Source organism: Ceratotherium simum, chromosome 18 (assembly GCF_057802395.1).
Source record: "Ceratotherium simum simum isolate JZ-2026a chromosome 18, ASM5780239v1, whole genome shotgun sequence".
Lineage (NCBI taxonomy): Eukaryota > Metazoa > Chordata > Mammalia > Perissodactyla > Rhinocerotidae > Ceratotherium > Ceratotherium simum.
This window is the reverse complement of record NC_141917.1, coordinates 6639031-6655506: the sequence shown is the minus strand read 5'-3', so window position 1 is coordinate 6655506 and position 16476 is coordinate 6639031. Positions and strand designations below refer to the sequence as shown.

The 16476-nt window shown below is 49.0% G+C and overlaps 1 protein-coding gene across 1 annotated transcript; it reads left to right on the top strand.

Annotated features, from left to right (window-relative positions):
* The first annotated feature begins 562 nt into the window (after positions 1-562).
* CFAP90 (cilia and flagella associated protein 90) lies at positions 563-15404 on the top strand. The gene is made up of 4 exons (XM_087443012.1): positions 563-845; positions 992-1248; positions 13184-13300; positions 14926-15404. The coding sequence occupies exons 1-4, from the start codon at positions 563-565 to the stop codon at positions 15103-15105; spliced, it is 837 nt and encodes a 278-aa protein (XP_087299138.1). The 3' UTR covers positions 15106-15404.
* Positions 15405-16476: the final 1072 nt, after the last annotated feature.

Genomic DNA, 16476 nt, shown 5'->3' with positions numbered 1-16476 from the left:
GGCTCCCGGAAGCTGCTCCTCCCTCTGCTTGCAAGGGACTTTCTAGCACGTTTTCACAAATCTGGCTCCTTATTATCATTATTTCAGCTCCAATATCACCTCCTCACAGAGGCTGGCCTTCCCTGAGCACCCTGGTTAAAGTACTTCCCACGGCTTTGTCGTCTGTTGTCCCCCCTACTTTTAAAAAAGCTTTCATTGAATCATGAGTTTCAGCTCAGTGAATTTTCAGCCCCCGCGATGGTTCAGACCTATGGAACCAGCATTCAGAAGGAGAGACACTATAACCACGTTTGCTAGAGCCCCACCCCGAGCAGCCGACTTTTGCCAGATCCCGTATCACACTGATTTAACTCATGCAAGCTCCACACCTGCGCTGGCCAAGACTGTAACCACCAGCCGCATGCGCCCACCCAACACTTGAACTGTGACGGGTGCCACATGTTAAAATGACAATGTTGTGGCCATGCTGAGTTAAATATATTATTACAATTAACTGTACCTGTCTTTTCACCTTTTTAGTGTGGTTACCAGAAAGTTTTAAATTACATGTGTGCCTCCCGTCATGTTCCTACTGGGCGGCGCTGCTCTAGACCCTCTTCAAGTTACTGGTCTTTTCACGTCTATCACCTGTCTTCTCCACCATACTGAGAGCTCCCCGTGGACACCGGCTGCTTGGCTCAAGGCTGCAGCTCCACCGCGGACACACAGTAGGTGCACAGTCATTAACTGCCCGAGGACCGAGTGTCTGGGAGCGAACGAACCCACACTGCGTGGGGACAGGGAAGCAGGTTGCTTACTGCTGATCCCGGGGGCGTCTCTCATCCGGGACCGCCGACGCAGCCGCTGTAGCAGGTGGGGCTCCCCCCACCCAACGCACAGCGGAGGAAAGACCGGGTGGGGCCGGAGGTGCCAGGAGGGAGGTGGGGAGGGTCGGCCCCGCCCCTGGCCCCGCCCCGCGGCCCCGGCGGCGTCCCGCGCCTGCGGTTTCCAGGCGACCTCCGAACGCGGGCGCCGGGCAGGCTGCGGAGGACCGACTGGGACTGGGCCCCTCGGCGGGCGAGACCCAGCACGGCGGCCGCGGGGGCACTGGACGCGGGCGGGGTGGAGGACGACGAGGAGGAGATCACCGCCGCCACGCTGCGGGGCGAGCCCCGGCCGCCGCCCATCTCGGCGCTGTCCGCCTTCAGCTATGTCCCCCCGCGGCGCCTGGACCCCAAGGAGCACAGCTACTACTACCGCCGGGGCGAGGTGAGCGGCTCCGGGCACGGCCCGCGCGGCCGGGAGGGGTGCGGGGGGCGGGCGGCACTGCTAGAGGTGGGGGGAGAGGCTGGGGAGGGGGTAGGGGGCGGGGACGGAGTTTTACTGCCTGGGAGGGTGCCGGGGGAACGGGATGGGTGCGGGGCTCCACTGCTGGGCAAGAGGGATGAGATCGGGGCCGCACCCCCGGGAGGGGTGCTGGGGGCGGGGTGCACTCCGAGGAAGGGGCGCTGGGGGCGGGGCGCAATCCCGGGGAGGGGTGCAGCGGGCGGGGCCGCACCCCCGGGAGGGGGGCTGGGGGCGGGGGGCACTCCCGGGGAGGGGCGCTGGGGGCGGGGCCGCAAGCCCGGGGAGGGGTGCAGCGGGCGGGGCCGCACCCCCGGGCGGGGTGCTGGGGGCGGGGTGCACTCCCGGGGAGGGGCACTGGGGGCGGGGCTGCACTGCAGGGAAGGGGCGCTGGGGGCGGGGCCGCACCCCCGGGAGGGGCGCTGGGGGCGGGGCTGCACTGCAGGGAAGAGGTGCTTGGGGCGGGGCCGCACCCCCGGGAGGGCTGCTGGGGGCGGGGTGCACTCCCGGGGAGGGGCGTTGGGGAGGGGGCCGCAATCCCCGGGTGGGGCTCTGGGGGCGGGGTTACATTGCTGGGGAGGCGGTCTGGGGCAGGGGTGCGGGGGCCGGGGGGCGAGGGAGGAGGGCGCGGGGTAGGTGGGATCGGGGTCAGGCGGGGTGTGTGCCCTGGGACCGGGCTGCAACTCCGGAGTAGTACTCTGGGGGCAGAACTATACAGCCCGTGAGGGGGCCCGGGGCGGGGAGCACGGAGACAAATTAGGGGGCTTCAGAGTCACGGGGGGAGAGAGAGTGGGAGAGCGGCCTCCCTCCGGGACGCCAGACCCCAAAAAGTACAGCTACCACGACCACCAGAGGAAGGTGGACCCGCCCTCCCCAGAGAGGATGGGCAGGGCGGAGCCCGGTGTGTGTAGGTGTATGCTCAGCTGGGACGAGGGGCTGGGGGGCAGGCTGTGCGGCGTTGGGGTGGGGCGCGGGAATGCTCAGGTGGATGTTCCGAGCCGTTTGGGGGAGAGTTAGGGCTGAGGGCTCTTCAGGGAAGCGGGGAGAGCCGCCCGGCTTCTACTACTACCGGGAACAGCAAGGTGACTCCTCTGCCCAGGATCTGGAGGAGGGTCTCGGGATCGCCGGGGCTGCCCGGCCGGCGGGGGCACGGCTCCCTCTGGGGTCTGTCTGCCGCAGGCCGGGGTAGTCGGGAAACAGCCACTGCCTGAAAGCATTGCCACAGTGACTTCTAGAAGCCTGCCTGCAAACCTAAGACAACCATGAGGCAGATCTGAAGAGCTGCCTGCAGGGAGAGGGAGCTGGGAGCGGTCATTTGATTCTAGCCTGGCCCCCCCAGGCACGTGCGCCTCATGAGAAAAGCCTGCGGGTCTGCGAAGGCCACCAAGCAGCTAAAGAAAAAGCCGCAAATTAAGGACTTGTGGGGAGTCGTCTATTCCTTTCTTCTCGTTGTTTTTCCTAAATGTCTTGCGCTGTGTCTTACTGCAGTGTGTCTTGCAGCTCAGGATGCAGGGACATCATTATTAAAAGGAAGATTAATTGGGGACGCTCAGCCTGCAGAGACAATGAGTAGCCCAGAGAGGGCTGCAGATTTACCACGTGCCTGGGAGGAAGGCGGTCTTTCCCTCGTATAGTATAAGGTATTCCCACAGAATGCGTTCTTCCTTTACTCCTCCTCACCCACAATCCAGGGAGGCCAGATGAATCCCCATTCAGATCAGGTCAGCTCACAGTTGAGTACTTGCCACAGGTGAAATGTAAGAGAAGGTCATGGAGCTCAGCCTTACCAACAGCGGCAATAGTTTCTAGTTCAGATAACTGTCACGGATTGGATTGTGTCCCCCTAAAATTCTTATGTTAGGGTCCTAATCCCCAGCACCTCAGAATGTGACCTTATTTGGAGACAGGGTCTTAACAGAGGTAATCAAAGTAAGGTCATCAGGGGGTACCTACTCCAATATGACTGGTCTCCTTGTAAAAAAGGGGAAATTTGGACACAGAGACAGACATGCATAGAGGGAAGATGATGTGAATAGATAGGGAGAAGACTGTCTTCTACAAGCTGAGGAGAAAGGCTGGGAACAAATCCTTCACTCATAGCTCTCAGAAGGAACCAGCCCTGCTGACACTTGATCTCAGACTTCTGGCCGCCAGAACTGTGAAGCAGTAAATTTCTGTTGTTTCAGCTTCCCAGTCTGGGTACTTTGTTTAGGGCAGCCCTAGGAAACCAACACATACACCTCAGCTAGGAGGATCTGTTGTATCTAGAGCCAAGCCATCTCTCTGCTTGGCTTTGAGCAACATGGAACGATGAAAAGACAGGAGGAAGAAAGAGGACTGCAGCACATCTGTCTCTGTGTTTGCTGACTCTCCCAGGCTTAAATATCCACGGGGTATGAAGACAGAGGGGGATTTAGAGCAATGGTTCCCAACCTCATTGCCACTATGGACCTCATACTTTTCCCTCCCATGAGCAATATGTTTTGTGAGAACTTTTATCTGTAAATAATTTTATTTATTAAGTGAATTATACAATTTAAGTATACAAAACATATCATTGCCAATGAATTTATGACTCATGTATCAACTTAAAAAGCCAATTCGCCAATTATTTTATCCTCAAAGTGGCTATTTGAGAATAGCCAAAAGAATTGCAATTTGGGATGTGCATGTTATGGTGAACCATAAGCAAATCTGGAGAGATGAAGGAAGGGGCTTGGGTTTATTGAGCAAAATGGGGAGTAGGGAGGGGCTGTTCTAAATGGAAGTCCATTGGAGGAAAATAACAGTTCTGGGTGGCAATGGCTTCTCATTGGCTGAGCTGCAGCACTTCTCATTGGCTGGGCTGTTGGCCAGCAGAGAGAGAAATCTTCTTTTGGTAGTAAAGTAGTTGTACTTCCTAAGGAGGTGCAAGCCTCTGTGTCTTCCTGTCTGGAGTGACTGATGCTGTTTGATAGGGGTGAGAGTTCCCCTACAGGCCTTCCCGACTCCAATTTAGTTGAGATTTCTTTTCTTCATCTCCCACATGCATAGTATTAATGCACAGCATGAGAGAACCAGCCAAAAAGCAAGGACTCTTGGTGTTTCAAATTGGTCTGTGCTGTTTTATTGAGAGAATATAAATTTTGTCTGCTTATTGACGTGATGAAATATTTACATAAAACCGTTTTATGTGTATCTTTGAGGGGTCCTGTTAATTACTACCTTGAGGCTATTGAGAAATAAGGCAAAAGACTAAGCAGATGGGAGCCAAGATACGTATTTATCAGAGATAAAAGCCAGGTTACAGGAGACTGCTAAGGACCCTGGGCAAATGGGTTTTGGGTCACTGAAGCACCCAGCCACCACAGCTGTGGGCTCCAGAAAAAGCAGAGCAGAACCCCTACCTCCTGTGGGCCAGGCACCACCAAGGGAAAAGAGGCAGAGTTGAATCTGGGAGGCCCCATTTATTCTTCCAAATTGGTGAATTCCTAAATTCACCAGTCTGATATGTGGATCTACCTTTCCAGGCCAAATCAACTAAAGGGCAGAGAGAGGCCCAAGGTATGAAGTGACCAGGGCTCTGTACTAGGAAGGAGATCAGGAGTAGGCAGGAAGTGTGCCTCTCTAATGCAGGGATCGGCACATGAAGGGCCCTGGGCCCAATCTAGCCTGCCACCTGTTTTAATAAATAAAGTTTCATTAGAACACAGTCACACAGCCATTTGTTTAGTATTGTCTGTGGCTCCCACAAAGAGTTGAGTAGTTGAAACAGAGACCATGGGACCTGAAAGCCTAAAACAGTGACTATCTGCCCCTTTACAGAAAACACATGCCACCCCCTGGTCTAATGTATTACTGCCCCTGGAAGGTAGGGATAGGCCTTAGAACAAATTAATGCAAAATAGATTTTAAGGAAAAAAAAATTCAGTGCAGTTTTGATAGCTGGGGTTACAGGCAAATTCAAGTCCTGAGGCCTTTAGTGTCACATGGAAGACAATGATGCAGCAGAGATATTCACACCTAAATACAAGAGCCTTAAAAGCAGCAAGAACAACAAAAGGCATTTCAAAGCCCATTTGCAAGCTAGCCACCTAATGGTAATAACACCTTTCTGGGCATTATGTGAACTGGTATTTAATCAGCTGCAGGACTCCAAAAGCTGATTCTCTGACCTTAATATCATTTAGACTAAAGAGGGTAAACTCCATATCACAGGTTTGCTGGGACTCAGCTGCCCCTAAATTCACTCTAAGTAATTCCAGGCTCCACTCAAAGCTGAGAAGAAACGCAGAATTAGCTCTTAAGTCAATTACTGTGTGGCACACTTAGTGATTCGTTAGTCAGTAGCACAGGCCGAGGAGTCCTGGGTAAAATATTGGCTCCATGTTGACTAGCTGTTCAGATTGCCCAAGTCACAAACACCCATCTATGAAACAGGGATTGAACAGTACCAACTGCATGGAGCTCTTGTGGGAATTAATTTAATTAATGGGTGTAAAGTGGCACATAGTAAGCCTAATGTAAGAGCTATTATTACTATTATTTGCTTTTGTTAGTGATTATTAGAGTTTCCTTTCACTGAGGGTTGGGTCCCAGGGATCCCAGTCTCTTATATCCCCCACCCTTGTTCATTCTTCGAGATGAACACAAGTGAGGCAGGTAATCTAAGTGTCGATCTGGAGGCTTCTAATCCTCTAAGGCATCTCCCCTGAGCCCAAAGTTAATACTCTCAAGGCAGCACACTTTAAAGCCCCAGTAATGCCCTAGGTCTTAAGAGAAATTTGTCATCTAAAGCCACCAGCTGAAACACTATCAACCCCTGACCTGCTCACTAAGGTTCTCTAGCCGCCTGGACTTTTCCTGTAAAATATATTCCAGACAGCAAAGCAAATTCAGTTCAATGGTGTTTTTAAATTATATTTTTCTTCCTCTGTCTTGTGCAACATTTCTGCTGCTGAAATGGGAAAGCCGAGTCAAAGGAGAATGCTCTTTTATGAAGGTTTTGATTACATTTCTCAAAGTCTAAGAGTTACATTTAAGAAAAAATTCCTAGGCGGTTTTAGAATTTGCTTTCCTTCATGCTAAGGTGGATTGTGGAGAGCTCTGTCTTGAGCGAAGCTTTGCTCGGAAAGCCCCACCTTAGCTCCGGTGGTATTAGCCCACTTTCCTTCTTGGTGTGTGGTGTGTGATGGAGACACAGAGGTGAGGGGCTGGCTGTTTCTTTACTCTCCTGATCACTGAGCTTCCCTTCGCCCAGTGCAACCAAGCACTTTGTAAATATAGCATGCGTGTTGACTGCCAGAGGTGCAAAGGGGACTCTCTGGGGGGCCTGTGCCAGGGTCCAGTCTACAGGAAGGCTCAACACGAGCTCCCCTGAGCACCTCCTGTGTGGAGCCTCTTCACCTTTAGGCACCAAGCACATCTGCTTCACACGCTCGGCCACTCCTGGGGGCTGTGGAGGGGGGTAAGCTACAGTTCTGTTGCTGCTCTACCTGCTAAAATCTAAGCAAGTTTCTCTCTGTTATCCAGCAGACTCTTGCACCCACATGCCTTCCAGTCAAAGTGTGTGCTAGCCCAATGAGATCATGACCACCCTGCACGTCCACTTCCCTCCCCTACCGCCTGTTCTTCGTCTTTGCACCCTTAGTATCTAACCTAGTAAATATTTTACTTAGTTATCTGTTGTTTTTTTCTCCCGCTAAATGTGAGCTCTGTGAGGGCGGGGATTTATTTTTACCGCTGCTCTGTCCTCAGCAATCTAAACAGTGCCCGTGTCATAGTTGGTGCTTCATAAATACCAGCTGTGTGAACAAATGAACTGAATGAATGGACTGCAAATTTTTTTTTTAATAATTTTATTTATTTATTTATTTTTTACCCCAAAGCCCCAGTAGATAGTTGTATGTCATAGCTGCACATCCTTCTAGTTGCTGTATGTGGGACGCAGCCTCAGCATGGCCGGAGAAGCGGTACGTCGGTGCACGCCCGGGATCCGAACCCGGGCCGCCAGTAGCGGAGCGCGTGCACTTAACCGCTAAGCCACGGGGCCAGCCCTGGACTGCAGATTTTTTTAAACAAAGGGACAAGTCACTGATTTATAAGATTAGCCTCTTGGACTAAGTAGAGGTTTCCTTTTGGATTATCTGCTGTTTGGTTATCCTTGGCCTTGCTCCTCTCCTCAGGGATCAAAATTGGGAATGGTCCAGGCTAATTGCACTTGCACTGTTCAGTGACCTGCCCCTGGAAAACATAAGGCCTGGGGCGTGGGGTTGAATGTCTTCCTCCAGGGCAGGTAGATCCTAGGAAGGGGCAGGTCATGAACGAGGGAGGAAGGAGTGAGTGAGAGGAGACCATGCGAGTCCTTCTAGCAGAATTCCTTCTGGGTGGAAGGAAACACTGGTAGTGGGGAATAAGTGTTCTTCCCAATCATAATTGCCTGTGTGAGCATGTGGTGCCTGTCTTTCCATTGTGTGTATATGAATCCAGTGATATGTGTCTAACTTTTTTTTATAGGAACATGTTCACACACACAAGATCACACAGCCACATATGTATATTTGCAGCTTGCTCTTTTCTTTTAACAATATATCTGGGACATTTTTTTCAAAATCATTCCCTCTTAAGGAGTACCACAAGCAAATGACACAAGAAAAGAAACAGCATTTTCCCCAATATATTTGACCAAGAGGAACATGTAAGATTAGTTTGGAGTTTCAGCCCCCGTAGATGGCTCTTTCTTCCTGTGATGTGAATTGCTGGGTAGGGGGGAGTCAAGCGGGAGGCTGTCATCAATGGAAGAGGGAAGACAGGTGGCTGCACCATCACCGAGTCTCCTTTTGGCAAGTTGAGCAGACAGACTAATGCAGAACTCTGACTCAGGGTACAGCTCCAATGTGAAACTGACACAAAATCAGGAGGAGGAGATTGTTGATTTCAAGTCAAGGGTAAATAAAGGCAGCAGGTTGCAGCGCTTTGCTTTAGGCAACCACTGCCAACAACAGATCCATTAAACATGGTGAAAACTGGGAGGCTGGCCCTGTGGCATAGTGGTTAAGTTCGCGAGCTCCGCTTTGGCGGCCCAGGGTTCACAGGTTCAAATCCTGGGTGCAGACTGACACACTGCTCATCAAGCCATCCTGTGGTCGCATCCCACATACAAAATAAAGGAAGATGGGCACAAATGTTAGCTCAGAGCCAATCTTCCTCAGCAAAAGAAAAAAAAAAGTGAAAATAACACCTGAACAAAACTGCTGATCATATGGCTATATCATGGTCTGAAAGGGAGGGGAAAAGAAAGGACTTGGGTCTCAGTTTGCTCAAAATCTTACCCCAGTTATTTGTGTGAGAGTGTGTGTAACTTCTGGGAGGAGGAGAGCTTCCAAGGCTGGGAGGAGGCGCTGGGCATAATAAAAGCCCACATCCCCAGAGATGGCCCCTTGTGGACCAGAGGTGGTAGGCCTGTACTTCCTCATTTGTCTGCTTGCCTTTGTCATGATAAGCTAGATTATTTATGCTGCAGTAATAAACAACCCCTAAGTCTCAATGGCCTAAAACAAGGCTTATTTCTCATGCTCAATGTCCAACAGGGATCAGCAGGGTAGCTCTGCCCAGTACAGACACTCAGCAACCACGATGGAACTTCATATCCTGATATGAAGCCTCAGGAGTTCCCTGAGCACTGGCTCTTAAATGCTTCTGACTAAAGAGTCACATGTTGCCTCCACTCATAGCTCCTTGGTTAGAACTGGTCACGTGGCTTCACTGACCTAACGGAGCATGGAAGATTAATCCTTTGTGTAGTCAGGAGTAGAGGAGAATTGAATATTGGTGATGTCTACCAGTTCAGTTTACCTGGGGCAGAGCGCTCCAAGGTTGGGTCTCTGGCCCACTGCAATAACTTTACTTTACCTCCATCCTTACTTTCCATTGTTCAAAAGATTGCTACTTTCCCTTACCAAGTGTGTTTGCTAGAGCTGCAGTAATGAAGTTCCACACACTGGGTGGTTTAAACAACAGAAATTTATTGTCTGATAGTTCTGGAGGCTGGAAGTCCAAAATCAAGGTATCTGTAGGGTTGGTTCCTTTTGAGGGCTGTGAGGAAGGATCTGTTCCAGGCCTCTCTCCTTGGCTTTTAGATGACCTCTTCTCCCTGTGGCTCTTCACGGTGTCTTCCCTTTCTGTGTGTCTATGTCTGTGTCCAAATTTTTTATAAGGACCCCAGTCTTATTGGATTAGGGGCCTCCCCTACCCCAGTATGACTTCATCTTAACTAATTACATCTTCAATGACCTTATTTCTAAATAAGGTCACCTTCTGAGGTAGTAGGGGTTAGCACTTCCACATGCGAATTTTTGGAGGACGCAGTTCAACCCATAACGCCCAGGGAGGTTACTTCCCAGGGGCTCTAGCCATAGTGGTGCCGTCCCTCCTATATTGACTTCAGTCACATCCACTTCCCAGCCCAGACGGGAGCTGGTCCTTCCTTCTTTGGCACCACTGTACTTTGTGTGTCCCTCTGTTACTCCATTTGGATTATGTTGTAGTGTTTAATTAATGGGTTTATTTCCATCCTCAGTCTGTGTTCTCCTTTAAGGTAGGGACTCCCTATGTCTGTCCTGGAGCCTAGTAGAGTACCTTGCACTATTGTAGACCTACTGTGTGTTGGAGGTTGAAAACTGAAGGCCTCCACTCCACTTACAGCATTGGCCCAGGGCTATAGACTGGGGTGATTTTTCAGTGTTAGGGGTGGGCTTTGCCAGGGGAGAAACTGATGGCAGATGATCAGACACTATGACCAGAATAAGACCATACCCCATTTTAACAGTACTCAAAACCCAAAGGGACAAAGGGAGATCACAAGAGAAAAAATAAATGGGCTCTGTTTTGCTTTGTTTTTTTAAGAGCAATGTCATGTGTGAAATAGAGGAATCCCTTGAGAGATTTTAATAGCAAAACACCAGTAAACCCTGAAGCTCTGTTCTGTGATAGCAGCTAAATCCAGATGGGCTTTTATCAATGTAATTTGGCTTCAAACCATAAAGGAATGAAGGACAAAATGAAAGAAGAAAGATTAAAAATTAAAATCCAGGAAAAGACAGGTTTTCAGTTTGATTAGGTATTGGAATTGGACAGTCACACTGCTGAGAGCCTGCCTGCCTGGCATTAAATTTTTTTCTTTTTTCTCTTATTTTTCAATGGCAGAAAAACTTGTTTTTAGTCTGGAAAGTTCTGAATATGCAAAATCCCCACAAAGAAGAGAGATTCTGATCGCATCCATCAGCAGAGAGATTCCTAATAAAGACTTCTAAGATATAGTAGTCTCTTGGTAGCTAATCCTGAGGGTGAGAGGGAGGCATTGCTGCTTATAGGTGTTACTTTTATCGAGTATTTTAGGAGAACTGATTAGAATGAGAAGAAATAGGAATTATCCTGTAAAGCTGCATATTGTAGTGGTTTCCAGCATAGGGAACTAAATGAAGCAACATTTTTTTTCTCATTCAGATAACAGTGATTGCATTCTCCTTCTGTTCTTGAGTCCATTCTTCCCTCTTCGTTCTTTCTCCCAGGACAGGTTCGGGAACCCTAGGGGTCCTACTCAGTTCAGAAGGGTCAGGTCTAAATAGACACCTGCAGAAGACAGCACAAGACGGGCAGTTCCTGGAGGATCCCTGTGTCCCCTGCTGTCAGTGCTGCCCCCTTCTGGCAGGGCTGTCCCTCAGTCCTGGGCACAGCTGGTCACCCGCAGGGAGTGCTGTGGGAACTGAGGATCCTCCAGTCACCTCCTCTTTGGCCCAAGGTTCTCAGGGTGCAGGAGAAGAGGGCACCTCCTGCCGTGGGTGCAGCTGCCACCCAGTGCTCAGTCCCAGGGACCAGGTCTTTCTGCTGCACACTGCAGCTGTTCTCCCGAAACACACCCATTTCATAGGGTCAGCCAGGCCAGGAGGGATTCCAGCCACAACAGGACATCTAGATTATGAGCAAGAGCCCAGCTTAAATTGTTGTGTGTAAGTGGGGGTGGTGTGGGGGCAATGGGGTATCAAGTTACTGTTTGTGTCTGCCTGCTGGCTTCAGCCGGGCCTGGCCAGAGGCTCTGAACCCCAAAGGGAAGGGTCTACATTGCGTAGCTCCCATCACAGAAGGCCAGTGTGCTTCTTTGGAGAATTTGTCCCCCATCATGCCTGCAGAGTGAGCTTCCGTTGCATCACTGCAGGGCCCTCTGGCCTGGTGGCTCTCCCAAAAAAGGTTTGCTGCAAGGTTTGCCTAACCTCTCCAGGTTGGAAGCAAGCACCCCGCCCATCCAGTGAGCATCCTATACTATGTATGTTAGAGGTATTGAGAATTCTCTGTCATTTCCTAAATTGTTTTAAGTTTTAATTTTATTTGATAAGCAAATGTCTGCATTTTATAGAGTCAAAGTGATTGACATTTTCTTTGTGACATTTCCCCCACTGCCTTCATGGGTGGGAAGTCCCTCATGGGTTGTCTTTTCACTGATTTTTCTAATTCATCCAGAATTTACTTTTGTCTATAAAGTGATGTGAAGACTCAAGTTTACATTTTTCCCATACTTAGCCAATTTTCATAGAACCAAATGCTGGTAATGTACCACCTCTCCATTGATCTAGGCTTTTTGTTTTTAACCCTATGAGTACATGAGCTATACTGTAGGTTGCCTTCCGGAATGGTGAAGGCTGGGGCCAGCCAAACCAATACATGAACAGACCCAGAAGCTGAGTGCGTGTGAGTGAAGACAACATGGAGAAGAAGCTCGTCTGCGGTGACCTCGTTAATGGCCAGCAGGGCACAGACATGGAATCCATGGCTCCTGCCTCTAATCTGCTTGGAGTGACTTAGGCCAACCGGGATTCCTGCTGTCACTGGAATGTTCAGCGTGTTGCCACTGGGATTCTTAGGAACCTTAAAAGTCCTGATTCTAAAAGACCACCTTGTTTTCCTTACTGGACGGCTAATTGTGCCAGGACAGGAGCCAGGTCTGAGTTATCTTCAGGATGCCCCTAGCAGGAGAAGCATGTCTTGCACAGGACAGATGACCTGTGAACCATTTGTCAAGGCTGGGTTGAAGCTACATCACACCCTAGTCATCCCTATTGCTGCCAGCACCTCTGAGTTCCCACAGTCAGCGGGAATGGGCAGTACGGGGTTTTCCAACAGACGATGCCCACGTCAGGCATCCTTTTCACTGTTTACCTTCCACCTCCGTGTCGTGCAGTCGGAGGACATCATTCTAGCATTACTACCCAGAAAAAAGAGAAAAAACAACAAAAACAAACACAGGTTACAGACCCTGTGCTCCCAAATCCCAGCGAGACGGCATGTCTGGATCTGCTGCTGGCAGGACTCAGGGCCACTGGCCCTTGTCTGAGGAACATAAATGACAGCCTGACTTACAAGGTGAAGATTAATGATCAGCTAACACATGGATTTCTTTTCCTTTTGCTAGATACCAAATAAAGCAGATTTATTTTTCTATTAAGAAAAAGTTGAGATGAAAAAATGGAGATATTACAGATGATAGCTCTGTCAACAGGATTATTGTCTAATATATCAAAGCCGTGTGTGTGTTTTATATCTATGTTTGATACATATGTGTCTATTTTATATATGTTTGATATATACGTGTATATTATACATATGGATACATACATGTATAATATACAAACATATATTTCAAATATATATGAATTACACTTGTTATAGCTACCACATATGATTGAAGAAAATATTTTCATTTCTCTAGAGAGGGCTTTGCACTCAGCCTGCCTATTGGCTAGCAACATGGAGTGTTGCTCCACGAAGGAGGCTTCAATGGCTCAGCCTTAAAGTAAACTCGTGGCTTTCTTTCTCTTTTTATTCCCAGACAGGAATCATTTCCCTCTATGATTGTATTTTTAAGAAGAACCCGGGTTATAATCAAAAATTGCACCGAGATGACAGAGAACATGCAAAAAGTCTGGGACTTCATGTCAACGAGGAGGTAATCTTAAGACAGGATATTAACAAGGTGTTAGAGTAACTGTGTGTTTGTGTATACCTACTTACTGTTGTGTTCAGTTTGCTGTGTGTAACTCTCCTGTATGTGGCTTACTGTGCCAGGAAGCTAAGACTCAGCTACTATTATAGCTCAATCTATTGTCATATTATTGTGTATTAATTGTTATGACTCTGTTGGTTCATTCTATAGAACTTAAGAATTTAATGAAAGCAAAACTAAGAAGTCCTTTTCAACAGATAAAATAGGTCTTTGCTTAACCTCTGAGTCCTGGCTGTCATAGTTCCCCTAGGGACACTGTCTTTCCAGGGATAAAACCACGCACACAAGCAAATATCTCCCAAGTTTGGGGACCAGGCCACTACGACCACCACATATAGCACAGTTCCTCTTTTATCTTTGATTTTCTGAAAGGGAGGGCTTTGCTTGTAGTCAGCTACAGAGGTGGTAACGAACAGAAGGAGCAAAACTCACAGAGTGAGGAGGTCAGGGTCACAGCAGAGTACAGGTGTGAGGTGGTTGTATACCTCCTTAGCGTGGTCAGCCCCTCTGCCTGCTGGGCTAGACCCTCCTGCTGCCTTTCCACATTCGGACACTGTCTCCACAAAGTCTGATCTGAGGACAGCATGTTTGTTAAAAGTCAAGTGCTGAATAAATATCATAATCTTTTATGCAACACACAGAAATCAGAACGAAAAAGTTTCCAGTGGGATTCTTTCTGGATCATCAGATTTTTGCCTGTGGCTGTTACTGTTTAAGAAAGCCACCATGTCACTTTCAATGAAACTTTTTATTTTGGTGTGAAATTAAGTGAAGGAGGTACTATAAGGTATTACCATTTAAGTCACAGACATTACGATTTTTTTCTATCGTTTTTGTTTATGTTAATTCATTCCGAGTTGGTATGAAGTTAGTGCTTTTTTTTCATAAGAACATGCCTAGCGTTACTTATATCCAGTCAGAGCTTTTGAGCACCTCCCGTGTCCTACTGAGCATAAAGGAAGTAAAAGTCTCTGTCCTCTTAGAGCTGACATTCCCCCAAGGAAACAGAAAAACGAAAGCCAAATAAATAATGAACTGAAATCCGGGTAGTGGTAAGTGGTATGCAGAGAAATAAAGCCTTTTATGGGGATGGGGAAAGTGAAAGGGATGAGGGGGCACCTGGGAGATGGGGGGGCTGGCAGATGAAGTGGGGGCTGGGGAGATGGGAGGAGATGAAGAGGGCACAGGAGAGATGTGTATTTGGGCAAAGGAAGAAGGCAAGAGAGAAGAGAGGCAGGCAGGAGAAGGAAGGGAGAAGGGAGGAGAGGCAGGAAGAACATGAACCTGAAGTCAGAGGATACCTGGCGCCCAGGGCGAGACCTTGCCTGTCCTCTGAACAACTTGAGGACCTTGGAGGCTCTGAGCAGAGGGGACAGCGTCTGACGTAGTTTAAGAGGTCCCCCTGGCATCAGCGTGGAGTAGCCCCCGAGAAGCCCTGGTGGAGGCAGGATGCAGGTGTGCAGGTGACCCTGGCGGGAACAGCTTCCTGGACACAGGCCAGTGGAGGGGCAGCCATGCTGACAAGGCGGGCGTGTGCTGACCTGTGTCCTGATGTGCCCCCTGTACAGGAGCGGGAGAGGCCAGTCGGGGTGCTGACGTCCTCCGTCTACGGGAAGCGCATACAGCAGCCGGTGGAGCCTCTGAACCGGGACCACGGCCGCGCCAACCATGTGAGGGCCGACTTCTACCGCAAGAACGATATCCCTAGCATCAAGGCGCCCAGCTTTGGGCACATTTCTCCAGCTTGACGCCCTCCCTGTGGCCTGAACCTCACAACCCACGAGCAAGTGAGGTGGCCTTATTCCCCCCTTGCGGACATCTTGGAGCTGGCCTGATGCCTCTGCTGCACCTCGACAGTGGGAAGGACAGCGCCACAAGCCACTTTCTCTCATGCTGCCTTGGTGAAGAACCTGGCCAAACGCCTTTAATACTTATGATGTTTAAAAACATCTAGTGTGATGGTTTTCAAATATAATTATTTCAGATGAAATGATGCTGGAGACTGATCCATTGTGAGCACCCAAATAAAATGAAAACTTTGTTCTCACTTGACAATAGTTGGGTTGATTTTTGATCACTGCCTCTGCACATTTGCAAGACTTTTTGGGGGAGGCACTCAAGGGAGTGGTGTGCAGTTACTTTTCTTAACAGTTATGGAAACCACTACTGCCTGATTTTGTTAGTGCCGTAGAGTCAATTCTGATTCCTAGCCACTGACCCTGTGCACAGCAGAGTGGACCCTGCCTATCTTTTTGTGCCATCCTCTCCCCTTCCAGCACTGTATCAGGCAATGCTCTGCTGCTCTCCAGCACTGCCTGATAGCACAAATAGTAAGTACTCAGTTTTCCTTTCTCCTGGAGGAGATGTCATGAAATCGCCTTTTGGCACAATTGAACTCTAGATACTACAACATCTCCCCCCCCCACCCCAGAGGTCTGAGCTGCAAATAACAGAATTTTGCACAATTGGGGACAAAAGCCCTAGTAAGGATGGGTGGCCTCGGTGGCCAGCAATGCCGCCGTCCCTCCTCGGGGATGAAGCAGCCACAGGTCATGGGAAGAGACTGGACTTTGGCGTTCAACAGACGGGTAAAATTCTGGCTCCTTATCTTCTGGTTGCATGTGTAGGTGTAGGCAAATCATTTCACCTGTTTGAGCCCACATTTCCTCATCTTTAAAGTGGGAGCCTTGAAGAGTTGGCGTGGGAATCCATGAGCCACTGGAGTGTAGTCATAATCCAGGCACACCAGGGGCTGTGACTGTTACTTTGAACAGCTTCCTTTTTGGAAGCAGCTGTTTTAAACCGAAGTTGGAAATGTTTGTTTACTTTGGAGATAATTTGAAACTTATTCAAGTATTAAGGTATCAGCTATGTTTTTAATAAATGGATCCCTTGGAAGAAATCATCTGCCATGGATTGTTATTAAATTTCTCCCTTCTTAGCAGTTAATGGGCAGGTGATCTAATTAATTTCAGTGCTGATTCCTCCATGGCTGGTTTTATTGTTTTCATTCTCTAAGGACATGTGACACTGAATTGCTGGCAATTTCAAGGCCAAGTGACTCCTAAATACTACTTTATTCTTTTGAAAACATTTTTTTCACTGTAGGTGACTTTTAT

Bases quoted from the DNA above. Each gene is read 5' to 3' on its own strand.
- CFAP90 (XM_087443012.1), top strand. From the start codon at position 563: ATGTTCCTACTGGGCGGCGCTGCTCTAGACCCTCTTCAAGTTACTGGT. The intron at 846-991 runs GTAGCAGGTGGG...TGCGGTTTCCAG, and splicing joins GGACCGCCGACGCAGCCGCT to GCGACCTCCGAACGCGGGCG. The intron at 13,301-14,925 runs GTAATCTTAAGA...CCCCCTGTACAG, and splicing joins GACTTCATGTCAACGAGGAG to GAGCGGGAGAGGCCAGTCGG.